General features: G+C 43.4%; 1 protein-coding gene across 1 annotated transcript; it reads right to left on the reverse strand.

Moving 5' to 3' along the window:
• Positions 1–9,791: 9,791 nt before the first annotated feature.
• LOC114787172 (ADP-ribosylation factor-like protein 6-interacting protein 1) lies at positions 9,792–21,108 on the reverse strand. Its single transcript, XM_028975028.1, has 6 exons — positions 20,981–21,108; positions 20,763–20,902; positions 12,764–12,883; positions 12,254–12,371; positions 10,155–10,239; positions 9,792–10,081 (listed from the first exon to the last, which is right to left on the reverse strand). The coding sequence occupies exons 1-6, from the start codon at positions 21,014–21,016 to the stop codon at positions 9,984–9,986; spliced, it is 597 nt and encodes a 198-aa protein (XP_028830861.1). The 5' UTR covers positions 21,017–21,108; the 3' UTR covers positions 9,792–9,983.
• Positions 21,109–22,699: the final 1,591 nt, after the last annotated feature.

The following is a 22,699-nucleotide window of genomic DNA, read 5'->3' on the forward strand; positions in this document are numbered from 1 at the left end:
GTCAGAGTGACTAGCATTATGCCATCATTATATCAATCTGATCTTCAGCCGATCAGAATGGAGAGAAATAAGTCAACAGCTGCTCGTGTTGCCATTGCTCAGTAATTAAAACCAGGCTAATTATTACACAGATGTGGTATTTGATAATAAGCACTGAAAGTCCTGACAGGATGAGAAACCTGTGATGAAAAATAATTATGCACATATATTCTGCTGTCAGTTTAATTTCTGTCATACATCAGTAAGATTATTACGCTATGCAGACCATCTTTTCACTACAGTGTTTGCTTATTTATGTCCTGGCTATATAAAGCTAAGACAACATATCACAATATATGTAGCAGGTCATTTGTTTTGGTAATTTATAAATAAAAGGTTAGCCCTAGTCAACTGCTGACTACAAATGTAATGTTATGAAACCAAATGATCTTTTATCACCATATTTTATTTATTTTGAGAAGGATTAATACAGAATTTACTTTATTTACTTTACTTTACTTTATTTTGCAGACGCTTTTATCCAAAGCGACTTACAAGAGGAAGACAGCAGCAATTTTTGTTCGATTTCTTTAGAATTTTGAGTTTACAAAACTAAGAGCCCTGATAAGGCCTAACTTGTCAATTGTTTGGGCTACATAGGAAGGCACATTTGCTGCTAGCGGATAAGGAAGCAGATGCGTAATTGGAAGGTCAAATCGCGAAACCGAAAGATTTCACTGAACAAAGTGTCGTGGAAATTAGTTCCATCACCGAGCGTCTGAGGAGCCACAATGAGAAACCGTTAAATGAATTTAGTCAGGCTTTATTTACATGGGAAGACTCGCTATAAGAATCTCCATAGGTCTGAACACGTGTATATATAGTCAATGAAGCACTGATGTTCATTTTTGTGTCCGTGGTACCAGCTCAGAACATGATCTCACGCATTCCTTCAGAGATAAGACTGTCAGACTTAAAGATTTACGAATCGTTTCCCTGGCTCTGGATGAGAAACATTTAAGAAACACTTTTCTTTTCACATTAAACACTTTGCTTTCAAATTTCTCACACAAAAGTACCGTCCCCACACACTGCTACCCGGGCGCCTGTCATGGCTGCCTGCTTCTCACCAATGGTGATGGTTAAAGCAGAGGACACATTTACGTTGTGTCGCCGTGTGCGGAGCTGCAGTGTCTCGCAATGACAATCACTTCACTTTCACAGCATGCTGAGCCGATTTTCATGGTCAAAATATAGCGGCAAATCCGCCTCTCCGTCCCTGGTCACGGACTCTACGATCCAGAAACAGTCCCCCACCCGCTACAGAGAGAGTCCATCATTCGCGGTGCCAACCAATTCCAGCTCCCCGCACGCACACTCTAAAATCTGCAGGTGTGCCCGAAGATCCATCAGTGGGCGCCAACACCTCCACTCCCATTCCCATGCCCTCCTGCAGCACAGCGCACAGCCCTCTCCTTACCATTTGGCCTCTGTTGAGCATCTGAAACCCTGGCCTTTAGGGGTTTGTTGAATAGGCTGATTTGTGGTGATTTGTGGCATCACCAGCCAAATGTTGGTGTCATCTTAACATTGTGGCCCTGGTGCACAGCAATTCCTAACGTCTTGAAAATGTGCATTCCTTTGGGTATTTTTTGTGTTCTTTTACAAGGTCGTCTTGAAATCAATGATGGACATAATGTTAAAGGTCCCCTATTATGAAAATGTCACTTTGTGAGATTATTTAACATAAAATAAAACATTTTCCCCACCAACCATCATGGCTTCTAAACGTGCGAAGAATTACAGTTCCTCGGTGATTGGATGTAAAAATGAGCACAAACAAAATAATTTTTTAATTTCCGTCAGGTGAGATTCTGAAGAACCAGTGCGTTCATTTCATTTTTTTCTAGAAAAATGCAGAAACAACTTCCTGGTTGCACCAAACAGGAAGTGTTGATGCCGTCACTTGTCCGCTCAACTTCTATAGGCTGCTCTTCTCCTTGCCCCGCCTCTCTCCTCCTCATTGGCATTTAAAGTCTTATTGTGGGACTGGATCAAAGTGGTTGTAACTTTGCATCAAGGCTGAATTTCAGATACCAAAAAAAAACGATATAAAAGCAACAAGTATTTATCATAATAGGTAAACTTTAAACATGCTTACTGTTTAAAGACTGTGGACCCCAGTAGAGATTTCCAGGTTCGTACAGAGTGTAAAAATACCAAGGAGCATCAGAAAAACCATTAGGCCTGCCATCCAACCAATCAATTAATCAATTAATTCAGTTTGTAAAGGGCTTTTTCAATGTAAGGTGAGACAAAGCACCTAAACTGAATGAGCTACAGTTCACAAAGCCTTCAGTGACCAGCAAAGAAAAGAAGAAACCTTGAAAGGAGTTGATGTTCAATATGGGGAACCTATCCTTTGGCCAACACTCTTCAATATCTAAATAAAGGAATATAATAAAATATACCGCGCAGTGTCTCATTGAAGAAGCCCAGCACTGCGATTCTCTCAGTGCACTTTTACCTCGATATCCTTACAGCACAGCCCTGCCTGCTAATGTAGAAAATAATAGGATTTGAAGGAAATTATTAAAGCTGCACAGATTTACCCACATGACCTCTGGCTGATCAGAGCAGGATAGCATTGCGGCACATGTAGACATGAGCCGGGCAAGAGCATGACTTTTCTCATGTCTCACGGCATTTATTTTATGTACCTAATTACTATTTCTACATTCTGAATGCAGCAAAAGGAAGACGTAAACAGCTTTTATTAAACAACCAAGGCTGAAAGATTAATTGGTTCTTTTCAAAGGAACTCACAGAAGGAAATACTAAATACTAAATTGAACAGCCTGTGTTCTGAATCGATAGTGGTTAGAAGTCTGAGGGCAACACTGCATCAGTCCGCCTCCTGGTGGGGTTTAAGGGGGATCGGACTGTAGACGGTTGGTCTTCTCCAGGAGGAGAACCAGAGTGGAAAGATCTCTCAGATGGTGGGCTTTCCCAATGCATTGTCTGGGTCCAGCAGGACACGTTGTGTACCCCAATTTTTTACATCTGTTTCCATGCCAACGCCTACCCCCCAATCCGGCTTCACTGAAGACATCGTCAGCGATAGCATCTTAACTGAGTGAACTGAGTGAAACTGAGTGAAAGCAAAGTGATTGTCACATGTGATACACAGAAGCACAGCACGTGGTGCACACAGTGAAATTTGTCCTCTGCATTTAACCCATCACCCTGAGTGAGCAGTGGGCAGCCATGACAGGCGCCCAGGGAGCAGTGTGTGGGGACAGTGCTTTGCTCAGTGGCACCTCAGTGGCACCTTGGCAGATCGGGATTCGAACCGACAACCTTCTGATTACGGGGCCGCTTCCTTAACCGCTAGGCTACCACTGCCCCAGGATGACAGGATGTCACCAGGATGACAGCAGATTTCATCCTTTGCTTCTGGGTGAGAGTCGGTGACAGATGGCTTCCAGAAAGCAACTGATTCTGCTTCTACTGATGTCAAACACAACAGGAAAATTACTTCAACATTCTGTTGTATGTGTGTACTAAGTGAGCACACACTGCTCCCTGGGGAGCCTTTCATGGCTGCCCACTGTTCACTAAGGTGATTGTTGAAAGCAGAGGACACATTTCGTCGTGTCATCATGTGCTGCACTTCACTTTCACTTTTCTTCTCTCACTTTTATCCTCACATAATTACAAGCTGCACCCAGGAATTTCCCTCCAATGTAAATCTAGAGAGGTTTGTAGGAGAACCCTGTTCAAACCTTGAACTCTAATCTGTTCAAACCTGTGTTGGTATTCTGCTCAGAATTCAGTGCTACATGGATCGGCACCAGCACTCCTAAATTCTCCTGATGGCAGTGATCAGGAGATCCTCTGTGGAAAAAAAAACCATTTCCTGCCATTGTGTCTTTAAGCAAGACATTTAACCCTGATTGTCTCCAGGGAGAATGTCCCTGTAACTACTGACTGTAAGTTGACAATGCTGTAAAAATAAGAGTATGAAAGGTGGTTCAAAGATTCATATTCATTTACATCAGTACTGAATGCTGACATATTGTCATGTCTGTGGAGGTCTCCATCAGATTCTGAAAGTAAAAACATCTTTTGAATATTGAGCCTATTGAATATTGAATGAATATTGGTTGTTTTTTCGATAACAGCACCATTGTTCTTTTTGAAATAAACAAATTGAGGTTTATTGGTGACTATTCACTCTTAATGTATTTACATATTTCTAGGTATAAACCAAGAAGTGATTGTGTTTCTGCTCTTCCAGTTCCTTTTATTACACTTGGTGAATATATTTGGAATACGTCTAATAAATGTATGAAGTTTCTATGTTCCCATTAATATATATGCCATTTAAAATATGTATTTATTTCTTGCTGATTTCATTAGGCCTTCGACAGGCTATCTTCCCTCAATGCACAATGTGAGCTCAATAAATAAAAAGTTTTAAATTATTTTCTCAAATTACCTTTTACTGTCTCTAACATTTGTTCCTGTTATTCATGCATACATCTTGTAATCTAGAGGTATAATTTAAATCAATTTATCAAACCTTCAAATAATGATTTCATCTGAATCTTTTTGATAAAGATCTTTAACAAGTTTCAGGGTGTAAATTGTTTGGCTGCACCATAATGTGCTAAATTTTTACAGCTTTTAAATTCTTCTGCTCAAAACAGACAGAGTGATTCTATGTTGATCAATTATTTACATTTACTAAATTTACCAGACGGCCTTATCCAGAGCGACTTAAAATCAGTAGTTACAGGGACAGTCCCCCTGGAGACACTCAGTTAGTAACCCATGTTAGTAGGTTTTCTGGTTCATAGGCCGGTGTGTTACCCACTAGGCTACTACCATCCCTTTGGATAGTTCTTAAAAGGAGAAATTTTGAAGAATTGTTTTATTGTAAAATTGGGCCAAAATATAATTTGGATTCATTGATTAAATACTGAAGTGTGGTTAAAATAATGTCAGTAATGTAAAAAAAAACTTTAACGCTAATGGTTGTTAGAAGGTAAACAAAATGCTTATAAATAAATGATTAATGAAAAATACTTCTGTGAACATACTGAACATCCTGTTAAAAGTTCAATGAAAGCACCTCAGCCCTTGAAGACTGATTAAACTAAATTATTGCTGGATTGGCTGGATGTGTCAATGGGAATGTGTCTCTCCTCCCCTTTGATTGTGCTGGAGAGACAGCGGCAGCTTTTCAGACTTTGCTCCTCTGTGCTAATGACTTCTTTCTGAAGCCGGTTCACCATAGTAGAGCGTAATTAAGTCTGAAGAAATTATTAAAGCCTGTCTAATCGTAATTTGTAAAGCAAGCCTTCAATTTCACACAAAGGCAGTCACCATCCATCTGCAATTTCATGGACAGTCCCTAAAATCTCCTTGATGAAGTCCGTCATTCATCCGTAAATCCATAAAGTGACTTAATTACTGCTTAAAAATGTCTAACTACCATGAGATGCCATGTACACCATGTTTTTCCATACATAAGAAACTCATGTTTTTTCACTATTTCTTACCGATTGTAATCATTCTCATTATTTTTATGAATTTTATGTGCAGTTCTAAGTAAAATGCATACATTTTGAATTGCTAAAAATTAGCAAATTTAACAATATTAAAAACCTCCAATATCATCCAGGCATTTTTAAAGTCTCTAAGGCAGGTTATTACATTTTTATTCTGGAATCAGTGCCGTAAGCGACACAGGTGGAGCAACGGTTAGCAACGTGGCCATCAGGTCCCAATATTCAATGCATGTGACTGTGATGCCAGGGAAAACATTGCTCTGTGGACCTTCCCTCACTCATTTCTCACTGCAGGGTGTTTGTCATATGAACTTTATTGTGTTAAAGTGAACTATACTACCCATTTCATGCCAGCAGCTGATTGTATTCAGAAATGGTACTTCTCCCTTTACTAAACCTCTTTGTATCAACTTGTGCTTGTATCCTTCAGCTGGAAATGGAATGTGCCTTTGGAATCTAGAAGTGTATTTGAATCTTTCATTCCACTAGAGGCGGAATGTAATGAACACTCAACTAATTAAGAAAAAGGCATCACTTTCAATGTCAGCCTAATTGCATCAAGACTCAAGCACTTGCCGTGACCTTGTGAGCACCCTCAGGGATCCCAAACTCTGCCGATATTTATTTTAAACAGGCTGCATAACGCATATCAATATGTGTCTCCTCGACAGTCACGTAAACTCAGAGTGAGTCATTTCCAGATAAATTAAAGAACAACTGCATGTGGCAGCCCACCTCCCAGGATAAGATAATAGTCTATTTCATTGCAAAATTATTACACGATTACCGGGGGAAGGTCTAATGAAATTACTAAATCAACATGGATATTGGACAAAATGCCCTGTTTTTATTATATAGGGGCAGTTGTGGCCTAGTGGTTAAAGAAGCGGCCCTGTAATCAGAAGGTTGCCAGTTCAAATCCTGTTCTGCCAAGGTGCCACTGAGGTGCCACTGAGCAAAGCACCATCCCGACACACTGCTCCCCGGGTGGGCGCCTGTCATGGCTGCCGCTGCTCACTCAGGGTGATTGGTTAAATGCAGAGGTTAAGATCTGTAATCCCACTTACCTTGGAAACATACATGTGTTATTTAGACACAACATTTCAAAAATGCTTCTGCATACAGATGCATGCATGTATATGCAGGGGTGTGAGTCTATGGTGAAGTGGAATGACCCAGCACGTCACTCATTGTCCTCATTCTATTAATTACTATATGAAAAAAGTTAGTGTTAGTGAAAATACATCAATCCCAAGCCTAGTAATGAACACTCCTAGCCTTAAGTGGGAATGTAATGGTTCTAGATTGCTAGGTCAAAAGGTATTTTGTAGAGGTAATTTATTCGATATTTGCTTACTCACCTTATCCTCATCTTATTCTGAAAATTATTGTTTCCTAACAAACAAATGGCAGAGTGGGTGGCCAAAACAATTGACTGGAATAATAAAATGGTGTGCATCAGAACACAGAATGTTAAGAGAATTTCAGTATCTTGTCGCTATGAAAGGTGAAACAAACACAGGCAAAGCATCAGAGATGTTTACAACATGAGTTCCATATATTTACCCCTAGCCTATGGAATCCTGGAAGGTCCACTGGAGACGAAGACATGAGAAGATCAATAACGAATGAAAAGAACATAACAATACGACCAACATAATAATCCTCTTATCATTTGCATAACAGTGAATCTCCATGGTGGCTAATAAAGTGGGGGCCAAATAAATATATTTAGGGAAGAACCAATAAAGGAAAGGCATGAATAAATCATATGAAATGATTTCAGATGCAAACCTTAGATTAGGCAAAAGAAAAACAGTGGGATTTCCAGTATCCCTGAGGAGTAAAGTCTCAGTACTGTGGTGCAAAACTGAAATCCACACCACCCCTCTGCTACGTTCCCTCCACTGGCTCCCAGTAGCTGCATGCATCAGATTCAAAATACTGATGCAGGCCTCCAGTACTGCTCGCCTGGTCCCTCCATCTCTGAATGTAAAAGGAAAAAATTCAACTAGACTCTTCTCCATCTTGGCCCCTTGGTGGTGGAATGAAATCCCCCTTGAAGTCAGAACAGCTCACTCACTGAGCACTTTCAAACAGCAGCTCAAGACCTTCCTCTTTAGAGAATATTTAGATTAACTTGTAACCTTCTTATAGTCTGAATTATGTATTATGTAACAGAGTGAATAGAAAGATTGTATTCATAGTTGGGGGTCCTAGTGAACCAGAACTGACCACTTCATCAATGGTAACTTGAAAGCATGTTGTAAGTCGCTCTGGATAAGGGCGTCTGCCAAATGAAAGTGAAAGTGAAGTGATTGTCACACATGATACACAGCAGCACAGCGCACACAGTGAAATTTGTCCTCTGCATTTAACCCATCACCCTGAGTGAGCAGTGGGCAGCCATGACAGACGCCCGGGGAGCAGTGTGTGGGGACGGTGCTTTGCTCAGTGGCACCTCAGGGGTACCTTGGCAGATCTGATTCGAACCAGCAACCTTCTGATTACGGGGCCGCTTGCTTAACCACTAGGCCACCACTGCCTCAATGCCTTAAATGTAAATCCGACTGGAGGGGGTTTTAGCTGGGCACACCTAAATGCTGTTGGGTTAGGAGCGGTTCTGCTTTATCCAGTCTTCGGCATCTTCTGATGGCATGTTTAACATAACCTTATTATCAGGCCCAAAGTGAAACCCACTGCCAGGTGAGGTGAATGAGTGATTTCCTGGTTATTATGTGAAACCTGTCAAGGGCTGGATATGAGGCAGGAAGTAAAAACTTGACGTGTCGGAGAAGTGAGAGGATCTGTGTGATGCTGACAAGAACCAGGTTATGATGCTGGACGACCGAGCCAGAACATCTTCAATATTGATGGTCTACCCAAGTAGAACCAGTGACCTTGACCTATTCGATATTAAGCTGCTGGTTTTAATGTCATGGCTTATTAGTGTTTTTTTGCTAAATGTCATAAAAATGCATACAATAAAAAAAGTTTTTCCTCATTTTACATTCATTTCTTTCTTTCTTTTCTTTTACAGCATTTAGCAGTAACCTTTATCCAGAGCATCTTACAATCAGTAGTTAAAGGGACTGGAGACAGGGACACAATGGTAATAAGTTGGGTTTCAACCTGATACTTTGTGGTAACTCACTAGGCTACAAAACACATACCGAACTGAATTGAATTGAAACAAACAAAAAATCATGAAATACATGTTTAATTATGCCAGATACTTCAGAAACATTGTCACACCTTGGTGACTGAACAAATGTCAAAAATCATCTAAAAAAAAAAAAAAGTTTTGTAACCCACAAGGTGAAAGCTTTAACAATAGCACCACCAGTAGGCCAGTCAGTGCCACGCGCAGTCTCTGAATAGTGGTTCACATACTTCCAAAGAGAACTTTAACTCCCACAAGTGACCAATCACAGAAGCGGGAGGTCATTTTTGTACCTCAGCATGCGAAATGAAATAAAGTGGGGAGAACCACATAGCTTCCCCCATCTTTGCTTACCTGCTAAAATTCTTAGTCCTATATGTTAATATTCAACATATTTGCATTGCACTAGTGGTGGTGCAAAGCTGGAGTGAATAATGACTTGATTAAATGATGCACTAATCAACTTTCATATAAAGCAGAGAGAAGGTATATGCACTATTTACTCTGTACATAAAATGAGAATTTAAAGGTTGAGACACTTTCTCAAAGTTACTGAGTAGGAAATCCAACACCTGGGACACTGTTTTCAAGCTGGCGATGGGCACAATGCTATGTGCTAATTATTCGTGTCACCAAGAGAACGATCTTTAATTAAGTTTGCACATGAAAGTGAAGTGAAGTGTGATACACTGCAGCACAGCAAATGGTGATACAACAAAATGTGTCCTCTGTATTTAACAATCACCCTTGGTGAGCAGTGGGCAGCCATGACAGGTGCCCGGGGAGCAGTGTGTGGGGACGGTTATTCTGCTCTGCTCAGGATTTGAACCGGCAAACTTCTGTTTACAGACTACTTCCTTAGGCTTAAGTAATCCAGAATTAAGAACAACCATTGTTATGGGCTCCTCCCATGTTTCTGCAGATAGTTTCTCTTCTTCAAAAGACAGATAATGACCATTCACTTCTTTCTTGTTTTATCTACTTATTTATGTATATCCTTGGCCTTTACACTAGATAGCATGCGATGCTGCTCCAAGTTCCAGTTTGAAAATAGTCCACCATAAGTTTCCTTCTAGGACATTTAAACCAGCCAAATTTTATTATAACAGAGAATGTTCAAGAATGAATTGTGTTCACTATGCCAGCAATACTCACAGTTACTACAGGTTAGGTGATTAAATTGCATGGACCCTGATGTTTTATCTGTTCTTTTGCAACGTTAGCCTCATTCTTATGAATACATTGTGGATTCTGTGGCAATTCTTTCAGTTGCTCTTCTTCCCTCGTCTGAAGATCCCGGTCACCATTCTGGTATATTTTGACACAAACATCGACACTCCAGGAAGAAGCAAAATGAAGGTGACTGTTTAAAAGGAAAGACATTTATTATAAATTATACAACATATGCTCCTATTTATATTAATTATGTTACTCACCAATGAAGTAGGACAAGAGGAGGTTGTGGAACTGCTGTCCTATCCAGGCCATAAGAAGCAGAGTGCTGATCACAGTCAGAAAATACTGTATGGTGAAGCAGAAATGTTCAGTTCAACACATTGTTTCTGTATTCACAGCACCTTACATCTGTTGACCAAGAATTACACACCATGACATATGTTGGATTGAGTGCTGATGACGAGGGGATGTCGATTCATTACTCAATGTATGTATCACACAATGATTCCCTTTCCGCAGCTCAACGCCAACCTTTTTATACACAGCATAAATGTAGTGCATAATATATACAGTCTTCATTTTACATGTGAAAAAGAATTTGCAGGTCCATGTGCTTTTTCTTTTGTGGAAACTGGCTTCAAATGGCTCTTAGTGTTTAAGGTTGCTGACCCCTAGGATAGACAGTTCTAAACGAGTAAAATGGTATGGTTACAGTGTTTCTAAGATAAATTGTTAGCTCTAACATCATGTGAACACAATGAATAATTATATTTCTGAAGCTCTTGAACTTGTTTGTTAATAATATTGAATGAAGTTTGTAGACAGATTGGGGTTGACAGAAATGAATTCAGATCATGTGGAATGGAGAATGTGGACATGTGATGTGTGAAAGTGAGATGGAGGACAGGAGGAGGAGGAAGACATTCAGTTTATGGCTGACCTGACAATAACTCAGCTCTCCAATTTGTCTTATCATCAAGTAAGTAGCCAGCGATCATAATGCACTAGCACTCACTAGTTGATCATTCAGAATGTTTCTAATGTTAAAAGAATGTTCTAAATCAAATAATGTAAGTTATAATAACATAGCAATAATCCATAAAACTACAACTCTGGTATTCCAGTTCTTTTAATACTTTATTTGTTATAGCAGATGCTGGCAGTGAATAATCACGCCTGTAAATTGTACTCTAATTAGGCATGATCTCTCATTTCAGGAGTTTCACTCTATTACAGAGCCAAGATGAACCCTAAGTTTCAAATGCAGAAAGTCACTAAAAGAAATGGTCTTCTTCTAGGCGGTGGCTAGCAGACTTTGCAAATAATAATCTAACACATAAAAATAATGCATCCCCTTATCCCCCAGAACTGAGCACATCGGCATCTTCAATTTCAGAACAACCTTGATTTCGCCTGATTTATAATTTTTTATTATTGCCCCAGTGCATTCTGGGAAGCTCCGCCCTCCACATTCCACTGCCCTCTAATTTGTTATCTTATTCAAAGAGGATAAAGTGGCTCCCTATAACTTTGCACTAAAAACTTTAAGTGAAATTAACGAAACAATGCTTGTTTGATAACCCTTTTAACCGGTTTTGTGGAATGAACTAAATTACCTTCATTCATTCGTTTTACATTTACATGTTATTGAATGTTATTAATAACATTAATTGGCCTAACTTTTTGCAAGTGTATGGTTTTGTTGTGGGTGTGGTCTGAATACGACGATAACATGAAGGTATACAAGTAAAGAAAGCAGGAGATGGGAATGACTGAATACAATTAAAATCAGACGACCTTATCCAGAGTGACTTACAATCAGTAGTTACTCCTGGTTAACTTATGGTTAAGTGTCTTTCTCAGGGACACACAGTTTTTTTTTCTTAGAGAAATACACAAATGAGTTCCAACCCAAAATCTTAACTTTATCAAAAGTGATTGATTATATAAACTAAATAGCAATGTTTGTTTAATGAGAAATTCTTGTTTCCTTATAATGGTGGAAACGGATGGACCCATGTTCCATGGTTGAAGTGGGTATATTAAGGCGCCGCTGATATGGACCACCTGTCTGGTAGTGTCACGGTCAGTGAACACTATTGTAACATACCACAATGGTAACATTTTTTTTCTTTTTTAATTTCCAGCTGATTTTGAACTGGCTGAGTGAGTCACTGGCCATGGTCTATTCCAAGAAAACAAAATATTTTTGGAACAGCCATTTATGCCATTAGAATCCATTTAGAATTGTCATGCCATTTAGAAACAGCCCATAAAATGGCTGCAAATGTCACTTATGGTTCCTCCATATGTGTAATAATTAGGTCAAATCCTCTAGGGGAGGAGAATTTTGACTCACTGTCTTCGGTCTCCTGTGTTTAAAGTTGGAGAGGCTGTCCCAGCAGTGTTTCATGCACCGACACATCCTGATGAGGTTCAGGCAGATCTCATGAAAGCGCAGCTGCTGTTCTGAGCTCCTGAAAAGTGGAGACACTTTATACATCGACAGGCTGCTGTCCCTGCCCTTTATTTGGCCTGTATGAACTGCTGTCAATCTGAGGGGACACCAGAGATGCTGCATCTTTTTAAATACCATTCCACTGTATTACACTGTTTATGCTGGTCACAAGGTCATGTGACCAGGTGCTGCCGGTCAGAGATGCACTTTATTTAATCACGGGTCTCAGTAATAAATCAGGTCATTTAATCTAGACGTACACATTTCTTTTGCAAAAATTATGATTAAAACAGCAATATAACATTTTTGTAATTTCTTACGTTTTTTGCTCTTTATTTCCTTTTTATTGCAGCTTATTGTGCCACCTGTGTTACTCCTACTCTATTCTAATAAAACTAGTCAGTATCTTACCATTTGTTTGATCCAAAGAGGACTGAGACCAGGATGGGCATGAGGTAGTCGACTAGGCATAATACAACAACGGCACAGGAGATTCCGGTCAGAACCGGGGGGTCCAAATAATACAGCAGCCTAGAAGAAAAAATTTTGCAATGTTTTAAACAGGAGTGATTTGCAAACTGGCACAAATAAAGAATCCTGAATCTTGAATCGAAATTGAGGAGGATGTTTAAGATATAATATCTCCAGAATTGTGGACTCTAAATGAAGGAATGAGCTGCTAAGATTATATTATTCCCTTGTAAGATGTAAAGTATGGTGTCCAGGTTTAGTCACCTTAGTTCAGGGGTCAGGAACTTTTGGCTCGCGAGCCAGATGTGTTCTTTTGATGGCTGCATCTGGCTCACAGACAAATCTTTTATAAAAAATGATAGTAAGGTTCTCCTGTATTTCAATCCATTTCTTTCCTACTGCTTGTCATGCGGTGGAGAGAATATAGGAGACAAGTAGTCAGCTAGCTAATAGCAGAAGCCATATTATTAAAGTAGATGGCTTAAAAAAAAAAAAAAAACGAGGAGGAGTGTCGAACTTTTCCGCAGGAATGAACAGAACAGAGTTTTCTTTCAAACATTCGCTCAGTATCTCACTATGGGAATGCCCTCAGCGTGACTGATCATGGAAGCACCAATGACACCAATGGCAGCTGCACACCGGGAGCCCTGCCTCCCCTATATCAGCTGCTGTAGTCCACCAGAATGGCCTTCTCGCACTCTTATTTATGATGGAAAAAAAAGACTCCCTTCTCGCCTGCCCCCATGCAGCCAATCACTTCCCATGGTGCCTGCATGCGTAACTGGGGTGAGACGGTCCTGGGATAACCTTTTTTTCAACCGTGTACCTGTCAAGGGCTACTCTGTTTCTCCAACCCCCCCCACGATCGAGGCATAGGAGGCTCATTACCTCCACCTGACCAGGAGGGTCTCATTCTTTACTCCAAGGACCTTTACTCTAAGGTAAAACGGAGTGCTTCACCGCCTGTACAAAAGATTGTACATGTACAAAAAGATGTTTAAGTCATCTGCGCTTTTCACCAGTAACCTCGCTCCGGACGGCATAACAAGCTGAACTGCTCGAGGAGCTGTGGAAGCAGCTGGACCCTGGCAACCCCAATCCAGCTACCTGGGAGGAGATCTGCATGATCTCGGACCTGAATCTGTGCACTTCAGGAGGCGCTATTCAGAGTTGTGGCCGTACTATGGATCTCACTGATTTAAATAAATCATTGTTATCAGTATGTCCTGTCTCTGTGCTTACTTCCCTCGTCAGCTCGCCGATGTGACAATGTCGCAGCTCAAACCAAAAGCGCAGAGACAAAAGGCAGAGGATGCGAACCACGCTGAAGAAAGCAGCCAGTCATGGTGATTGCGGGCGCCAGCGGGGAGCGCTGGATGGTTGCCCGTGGGGTCAGGGAGATTTTGGCCGAGACGCGGCGGGACCGGGACCCCCCACGTACTAGTTGAGTGGTTTCATCCCGGTGAATTGGGGTTTGAGTCGTGGCAAGGACCAGCACGGTGTTGCGTCAACCCCTGGAATGTTGGCGGCAGCAAGAGAGTGACGTGGGCAGCGAGCACAGAAGATGCAACCCCCACGATCTTTGCCATGTCGGGCCAAGAACTCTGCCCTCTGAGGGCAAGGATCCCCGTGGACTGGAAGGACATGGCGGATGAGAGCGATGATGACGTGAATTGGTTGGCGGTTGGGGCGGGGATGGCTCCGGCCACCGCACCCATCCATGACCATCGCAAGGTCTGTGACTACCCATGTGACTTCCGGGGGTGCGATGAGGACTGCAAGAGAGAACCAGACAGCGAGGAGGAAGACAGTGGGGGTAAGCTGGTGGAAGAGGGCGACGGGAAGTCACCAGCCAGAAACTGCGCTGCCGGGACCGCTTTGTGGTGAATCCGCTTCTCCAGCTCCAGTCACAGACGTGCCTTCCCTCTGCCCAGATGTTCCCCCGCAGAATAGCAGCGCAGCACCAGTGCTCCTGCCTGCTGTAGAGGCACTCCACACCACACACCCACCACCATCTCCAGCAACGCGCCCAGCCCCATGTGGGACATACCCATGACCCTTCTGCGGAGCAGCAGGTACATGCCAGCCCTTTTTAAAATCCTGTGGCATGTACTTTGCTGCTCTTCCCTCCTTCTCAGCTGCGGACAAGATCACCACCATCCTCACGCGCCTGACTGGGTCAGCATGTGGCTGGGGCGCAGACTTTAGGCAGCGGGGAGAGACTGGAATGGGTATTCGGGACTTCCTGGAGAGACTGAGGGCAGAGTTCAATTGGCCAGAGCCTGAGCCAGGGATCCAGCCCTGACCCACCACCACATCCAGTGCCAGTCCAGTGATCCTGGCTGTGCCCCCTGAGGAGGTCCCGGAGAGCCCAGAGAAGGAACCAAACGACCCTCTGTTCTGTGTGTGTGTGTGTGTGTGTGTATGTTTGGTGTCCATATCTCGCCCTCACTTCCCCTCTTTGTGTCCACCAGATGGTGACCCAGCAGTGGAGTCGAACCCCATGGAGGAAGTTCCTGACCTGACTGTGCTGGTCCAGGACGAGGTGGACGAGCCCCAAGGTACCCCTAAATCCAGCCAGGGGGGGTGATCCCCCAAATTTCTTTTTGGGGGGGGGGGTGCAGTTCAGGTTGGGGGCTCCTCCTGAGAGGACGGTGGGTAGGGAAGCAATGAAGCTGGGTCCATTGGAGGCCGGTAAGGAGGGCGGGCCTCCACAGAGCCCCCTGGAAGGCATGAGGACCCAGGTAGGACAGGCAGGAAGAGGGCCTGCTTGTCCCAATGGATGCAGAAGGTGCTGGACAGATGGTCTGGCAAAGCCCCCACACTGGCACCAGGGACGTGCAGTGTGGTGCAGGGACAGAAGCTGGTCTCTCTGCCAGCAGAAGGCACCAGCCAGGGGTGCCGTATGCGGACGCCGGAGGGTCCGGGACCACCTCCCTGCGCAGGGAAGGGAATGACGCAGGATGCGTCAAATGGGACGTGTGGAGACAGAGCCCACATGTACCCGGAAGAGTCGGCCCTGTTCGTTGTGTGCAGGTTGGAAGGACTGAGGCCACCATGCGGGGCGACATCTGGGAGCCAGCCAGAGGGTCCAGGTCTTCCAAGGGGAGGACACAGCAGGGCAGGAGCCCTGTGGTTGCCTCCGCCCAGCCCACCTCCTCCGGTAGACAGTTCTGTTCAGTGTTCAGCGACCTCTTATGTTCCCCTCTACATTGCAGATTGAGAGCACCAGTTCACCCCGTGCTCCCTCATACTCCCTCCCCTCAGTTTGTACAGACAAACGAGAGAGAAGAGCGGGTAAACCTCACACTATCACGCTGTGTTTCATTATTGTTATTGTTATTATTGTTTAAATAAATCATTGTTTCCAATATGTCCTGTCTCTGCACATACTTCCTGTGGTTGCCGCCGCCCGCCCCGCCTCCTCCGCTGATGGTACTGCTGGGGCTCCGAGGACATAGCCCTTGGAGGGGGGCTCTGTCAGGATTGGCTGCAGCTGGAGACATCACCTGTGCCCAATCAGAGTGCAGTTAAAAGGCGCTGTTGAGCCCATCAGCAGCTGCGACATTTTTGTGAACTTGACCTTCTTTGTGGACCTGGCAACTGTTCCTGGCAATCACCACATGTCTGTGGGCTAGTTATGGATCCCCCCTTTATTTTCTTGGAGAAGTGATGTCGCTGGTCATTTGTGAAGTTTATTGTTGCCCAAGCTTTAAATGATTTGCAGTTTAAAACACTGCTGGATGAAGTTGGGAATAATTATCCTGGTCTGCTTCTGCACAGCAACGTACATTTGTTGTCAAGAGGGAAAGTGCTTTGCTTGTCTGAAAGTGAAATATGAACTTTTCTTGAAATGAAAAACGTCGAGCATCCACACCGAGTGGATCCTGCGTGGATCCCTTATACTATCTTGTAAACATGACTGAACATCTGTACCAGCTCAATGTGAAAATGCAGTGTGTTGGAAATACAGTCTTATGACTTAAGCATGCCGTGTTTGCTTTTGAAAACAAGCTAGAACTCTTCATCGATGAAATTGAAACAGGTCATTTACTACACTTTAAAAACTGGGAGAGTTAGAAAGATAAACGCACAGCAAGTGGTCCTGCTCAGCATCTTGATATTTAGCAGTTAGAGGGCTTCACATCTGATCTCCTGCAGGCATTCAAAGCGTGCTTTGGAGAATTTTGTGATGAGTGCACTTGTCTTTTCAAGTTCATCACCCATCCACACAAGTGGACAGCGCCAACCTGAGTTACATCCTCAGTGTCTCCATCACACAAGTTGCTGACCTGAAAGCCTCAGACATGTTGGTGAATAAGTTTAAGTCAATAAATGAAGATTTGGAAAGACTTGCACGACAGCAAGCAGAGTTGGCAAGCAAACAAAAGTGGGGAGAAATGAAAAAACTTCAACCTGCGGACCAGCCGATTGTCAAAACTTGGAACGCGCTTCCTGTCACAGCGTGTGAGTATGGCTGTACTGGCCATGTTTGGCTCTACGTACACATTTGAGCAGTCTCTCTCGCAGACCAACATTCAGACCAACCGATTTTCGCGCTTTCTACTTTACTGCTCTTTTTTTTTAGGGCTCTTTTCTTTAAATATTGTCCTTCACTCATTTGCACACCTTCACCCTACCAGTTACACATATTTTATGTTAAAGACATAAAAGTGTAATATTTGGTTATGTTTGCAATATTTGCATATTGGTTCTTTGTACACTTGCATCATTTGCAATACTGTGGTCTGTGGCAGTTGCAAAAAGCAGTTCACTGCATTTCATACAGTGTATGACTATGTATGTGACAAATAAAATTTGAATTTGAATTTCGGTCATGTCTCAACACGTATCAACCAGACTACAAATCCATCAGCAAAACCATGCAGCACCAGAAGTCACATTAATAGTAAGAAGTACGGAGACACATCATTGGTTAGAAACAGCATAACAACGTTATTAAAAAGAATTCAGAGACGTATTGTACTCTGTCTTACATAATATGCACACATTTACTTGTATTTAAACATATTGAATGGCTCTCAAGGAATTATATTTCAAAATATGTAGTGTTCATGGCTCTTCCAGTCAAAATGGTTCCTGACCCATGCCTTGGCTGAAAAATGACATTGCTGCTCCAGAAGGGATTCAACGCCGGGCCATGAAAATAATAACCAGAGGTTCTCTTTCGGTCGATTCGCTTGACATTTCAATATGGGGCATGCCCCTTGCATGGCTATTCGGTGAATCCCAATCCAGTCACGCCTTCCGGGGGTTAATAATAAATCATTGTTTCCAATATGTCCTGTCTCTGCACTTCCTGTGGTTGCCGCCGCCCGCCCCGCCTCCTCCGCTGATGGTACTGCTGGGGCTCCGAGGACATAGCCCTTGGAGGGGGGCTCTGTCAGGATTGGCTGCAGCTGGAGACATCACCTGTGCCCAATCAGAGTGCAGTTAAAAGGCGCTGTTGCCCATTCGGTCCCTCTGTGCCCATTCGGTCCCTCATTCTTCACCTCTTCACCTGCGGATCTCTTCTGAGCTCATGTGAGTTCCTACGTCCATGAGTTTGGAGCTTCGATTTAACAGCCACCACTCGTCCACCGGGCATCGAACCACTCTGGTCTTATACTTATCTTTCATTTTCAGATTACAGCTGATTGTCCTTTTTCACCTTTGTCAATCCTGACACCATTGAAGCTTCAATGGAAGGTCTCTAATAAGAAGGTCGAGCACCCATCACCGCAAGGCAGTGGTGGCCTAGAGGTTAAGGAAGCAGCCCCGTAATCAGCAGGATTAGTAGGACCTGAAGCGGCAGCAGCTGGTAAGAAAGAATCTCCCCATCTTTTCTGATCGCACAGAGGATCTCACCAGATTCCGGACCAGGTCCAACCCATGGAGAGAGCATCTTTTAACCCCGAACACGCACCTTGAGCTACCCCGCAGGGTAGGGGGAGAATTTGGTCGGCCTGACTCATGTGAAGGGCGCTGAGTAGGGCATGTTTGATGGATTCTCTGTACCTCGGCCTCCCTGCTTATCCCCCGCAATGTTTTCTTTGCCCTTCTCCACATCAACCCCAGAAAACATGTTTCAGATGCTGTCACAAGCACAATAGGTTCGCTCGCAAATTACCCCCCTGTGTCAACCTTAATAAAGGTACTACCTGCAGTTTTTTTGCGATGGGGCAGATTTTTAATCCTCGTCTGGAAATCTGGGCTTTGTGGGCCTTGCCCATGAGAGGTTTAATCTGACCTCGTCTGGCCTGCTACATAACGTGACTGGCTCTATTCAGAGTGCCAGGGCACTGTCCACTGTACGACCTGAAGTGGAGAGTGTTGTGTTGGATGTCAGCTCATGTCCTATCAGTGTCCTATTTCAGCAGTTCTCTCCTTTTAACAGGAACTACTGGAGCAAGGCAAGGCTTATTCTTGTGATTGTCATGTGAAACACAGGAGCACAGCACACAGTGCACACAGTGAAATGTGTCCTCTGCATTTAACCCATCACCCTTGATGAGCAGTGGGCAGCCATGACAGGCGCCCGGGGAGGAGTGTGTGGGGCGGTGCTTTGCTCAGTGGCATCTTGGCGGATTGGGATTCAAATCGTCAACCTTCTGATTATGGGCCGCTCCCTTAACCGCTAGAGCACCACTGAAATTCTACTATTAAGGTGTACTTGGCAGAGATTTCAGCTTGCGGCGTCAGTTTGGTCACTTATGAAGGGGGTCAGATGTCTGCATCTGATCACCAAGCCACTTGTGTAGTTTGTCACTGGTGTTGGAGGCTATGTGTGAGCCTCCTTTTGAGCCTCTGGCAGAGGCAGAGCTGAGAACATTGTGCTATAAGACATCCCTGCTTCTTGCGCTGGTTACAGCCAAGCGGATTAGTGTGTTCCTCAGCTAGTTGGACGAGCCCTTATACTGCTCTTACTCTGGCGCATGCAGTCCTGGGCGTGTCTTCGTGAAGCGTGCCTTATGTGTACATGCCATTGGCCCTACCGGTTACTGGCCTACCAATCGGAGCGCTTTCTATATCCTATAGTGAAATGTTGAACAAATCGACCAAAAGAGAATGACTGGTTACGGTTGTAATGCCGCTTCTCACCAAAATACCCTGATTGCGATCCGAAAGGAAGAGCTGGTTTCTAGAATGAGGGACCAGATGGACGCGGAGGAGCTTTATTAAGAGGAAGCGGGTGCCCCATCCGGCCAAGCCTGAAGGCATGAAGGGGCGCATCGCATAGTGAGATGTTTCACTCATCTCCATCAGAGAACTGGGGTTACAACCATAACTGACTGAGGGGTGACGTGATACAGGCTTACAAATATCAAACAGGTCAAGATGCTCTTCATCCAAATACAAGAACCTGTGGCCACAGTGGAGAAACTAGTGGGGGGACTTAAGCTCTGCGAAAGCACTTATTTTTGACTATAAGACAGCGAAAGCCAAAACTAAGGATTCCTTCAAATCTAAACCTGAAATTATTAGTTCAGCAATTTACAAGCCAGCTTGAGCTGCCTCTTTGAAAAAAAACTTGGTAGCAAGTGCCTGGTGCAATTTTGTTTTACAACTATAGTCGGGCAGATAATGATGACACATGAGAAGATCTACAACGAGTGACAGCTTATACATGAACAAATCCTGCATTACTAAACTAACATTAAACAGGGGACAATTAATCCATTTTCAATGTAATTGGCATTTGTCATTCATCAATGTTGCTACAACAATGTGACAACTTCTTCTGAACAAAATGTACCAAAGCATGTACGTCTACATTAGGCTAACCAACATTTATAATTGTGATTTAATTTATAAAATTAGTACACATGGCAATTATTACGATTACCATGCTTGTAAACTGATTATATGAACACTAGTGAAAAAATGGAATCTGTGGCTCCGTGAAGAATAAAAAGACGCGTCGTTTCGGCGCACGTACAGAAAGAAGGCCGAGCTGGAGGCCACCAGCGCGGCGGGATGCAGCAGCTTCCTCCGCCACAGCAGCAGCCGGTCCAGGGACAGCAGCGCCGCTCCCCACGGCTGCAGGAGCTCCTCCAGGCGCGCACACGCGTCCGAACCCTGCGCCACCAGCACCACACAGCCAGCGTTACTCCTGCACTGCCGCCATCGCCACGTCCTTTTATTCTAACGCAGTACCTGATCCGGGACGTCGGCGCTCCTCTCGTCCTCCATTGTGCGACGCACGCCAGGAAGTAGAAACCCGACACCTGATGTGTTTCTACCGTCATACAGAGTATGACGCCGTCAATACAAAGAAAGACGAAATAATAAAGTAATCATACTGGGTCATACCACGGATAGAAGAATAATCTATAATACAGGACAAATAATATTTTTTTTGTCTTTTACAGTCATATATAATCTCTTAACGTGACGCTGAAAAATAACACGTGTCTATGATAATAACAAAATACGTCTTTATTTTTGTACATGAACGATGTAAACTTTTCGTTTAGTTTGCAGAAATAGCACAGGTACACCGCATCGCACTCATTGATGAAATAATAAATTCATAAACGTGAAAAAAGAATCATTTTGCCAGACAGCAGCCGCTAGGTGGCGCTGAAATCTCGGGTCGTTGCGTCACTGGCGTGGCGTCTTCGTACGGCGGTGTCAGGCGTAGACGCTCTACATAGATAAACACCATAGATACATACACACTAGATGGCGCGCTGAATGGGGCGTCTACGGGAGCGAATGCGTCAAAGAGCCGCCATCTTGGGAGGGGCGGCGCTCCGTTTACCCCAATGAACGTCTATCAGCGCCAAAGTGGAATACAGGATTAAAACACCAAAAACGGCCAATTTGAGAAGCGATTTTTTTTGTCTTAGTTCGTTTCAAATGTCAGACATCTATCTACGACTGAGTGACAAATAAATTGTTTTTGTTAACAATGCATAATTATGTTCAAAATGAAATCTGCATATATGTATTTTTTCATTCGAAATAAAATGAAACTACACTCCTACTACATGCCGAACAATGCAAATACAGCAATGTTTACTGAAAGACCCTGTCAGTCTTCATGACAGTCTTCATATTTACATGTTTATGCAAAGCAACAGGCATAGATTTGTAGAGAACTATAAACAACTGTGCGCAATTCATTATTTCAGTCAAGAAAAATACTTTATTTTTTTACATTTAATATGAAAAATGAACATCCACTTTCCTTCTTTCTTATAGACTTGTCAAGAACTAGAGAAAATTAAATAATAAAAAATAATAATATAAATAATAATAACTAAAATAAATACTGCTAACCCCTTGCCATATATTTTCTTTGGAAAAGGGGTTGACTTTAAGGGAAATTTTTCTCAATCCCTCGCAGGGTTTAATTCAACCCTGTAACTAAACCACCACCACCCCCAATAAAAAAATTTATGGTTTGATCCAATATAGTGATGGTAAAAACAGCAGCAGAAAGGTAAAGAGAGTACCGGGCAAGAAGACATGCTGTTCCAGAACAAAGGACAAGTATCAGGGATGCGGTTCCTCCACCAGGCCCACAGAGGGTGCACGACCACACACGGGGTCGCCGACCCGGAAGAGGAAGGCCTCAACGTGGTCTATAAACTGCAAGCTCATTGCGTGCACAGTTTCTGTAGAATCACCCACTTGTCAGTACAGAAGCTGTGTGGTTGGGGTAGCCTGCTTGTATAACTGGGGGCATGTTTGCTCCCAGAAGCACCAACCCGGAAGGACTTGAGAGAACTGACAACACCCGGCATAAAGACCCAGCAGCCAGATCATACAACGCTTACTCATAAATGTGGACTTGTCCCTTTTTTGCTTCTAAGCCTTTTCCCTTGTTGCTTTTGCCTGTTTGTATTGACGCTTCCTTGTTGCTGACCC

Source organism: Denticeps clupeoides, chromosome 3, assembly GCF_900700375.1.
Source record: "Denticeps clupeoides chromosome 3, fDenClu1.1, whole genome shotgun sequence".
In the NCBI taxonomy this organism is placed as follows: domain Eukaryota; kingdom Metazoa; phylum Chordata; class Actinopteri; order Clupeiformes; family Denticipitidae; genus Denticeps; species Denticeps clupeoides.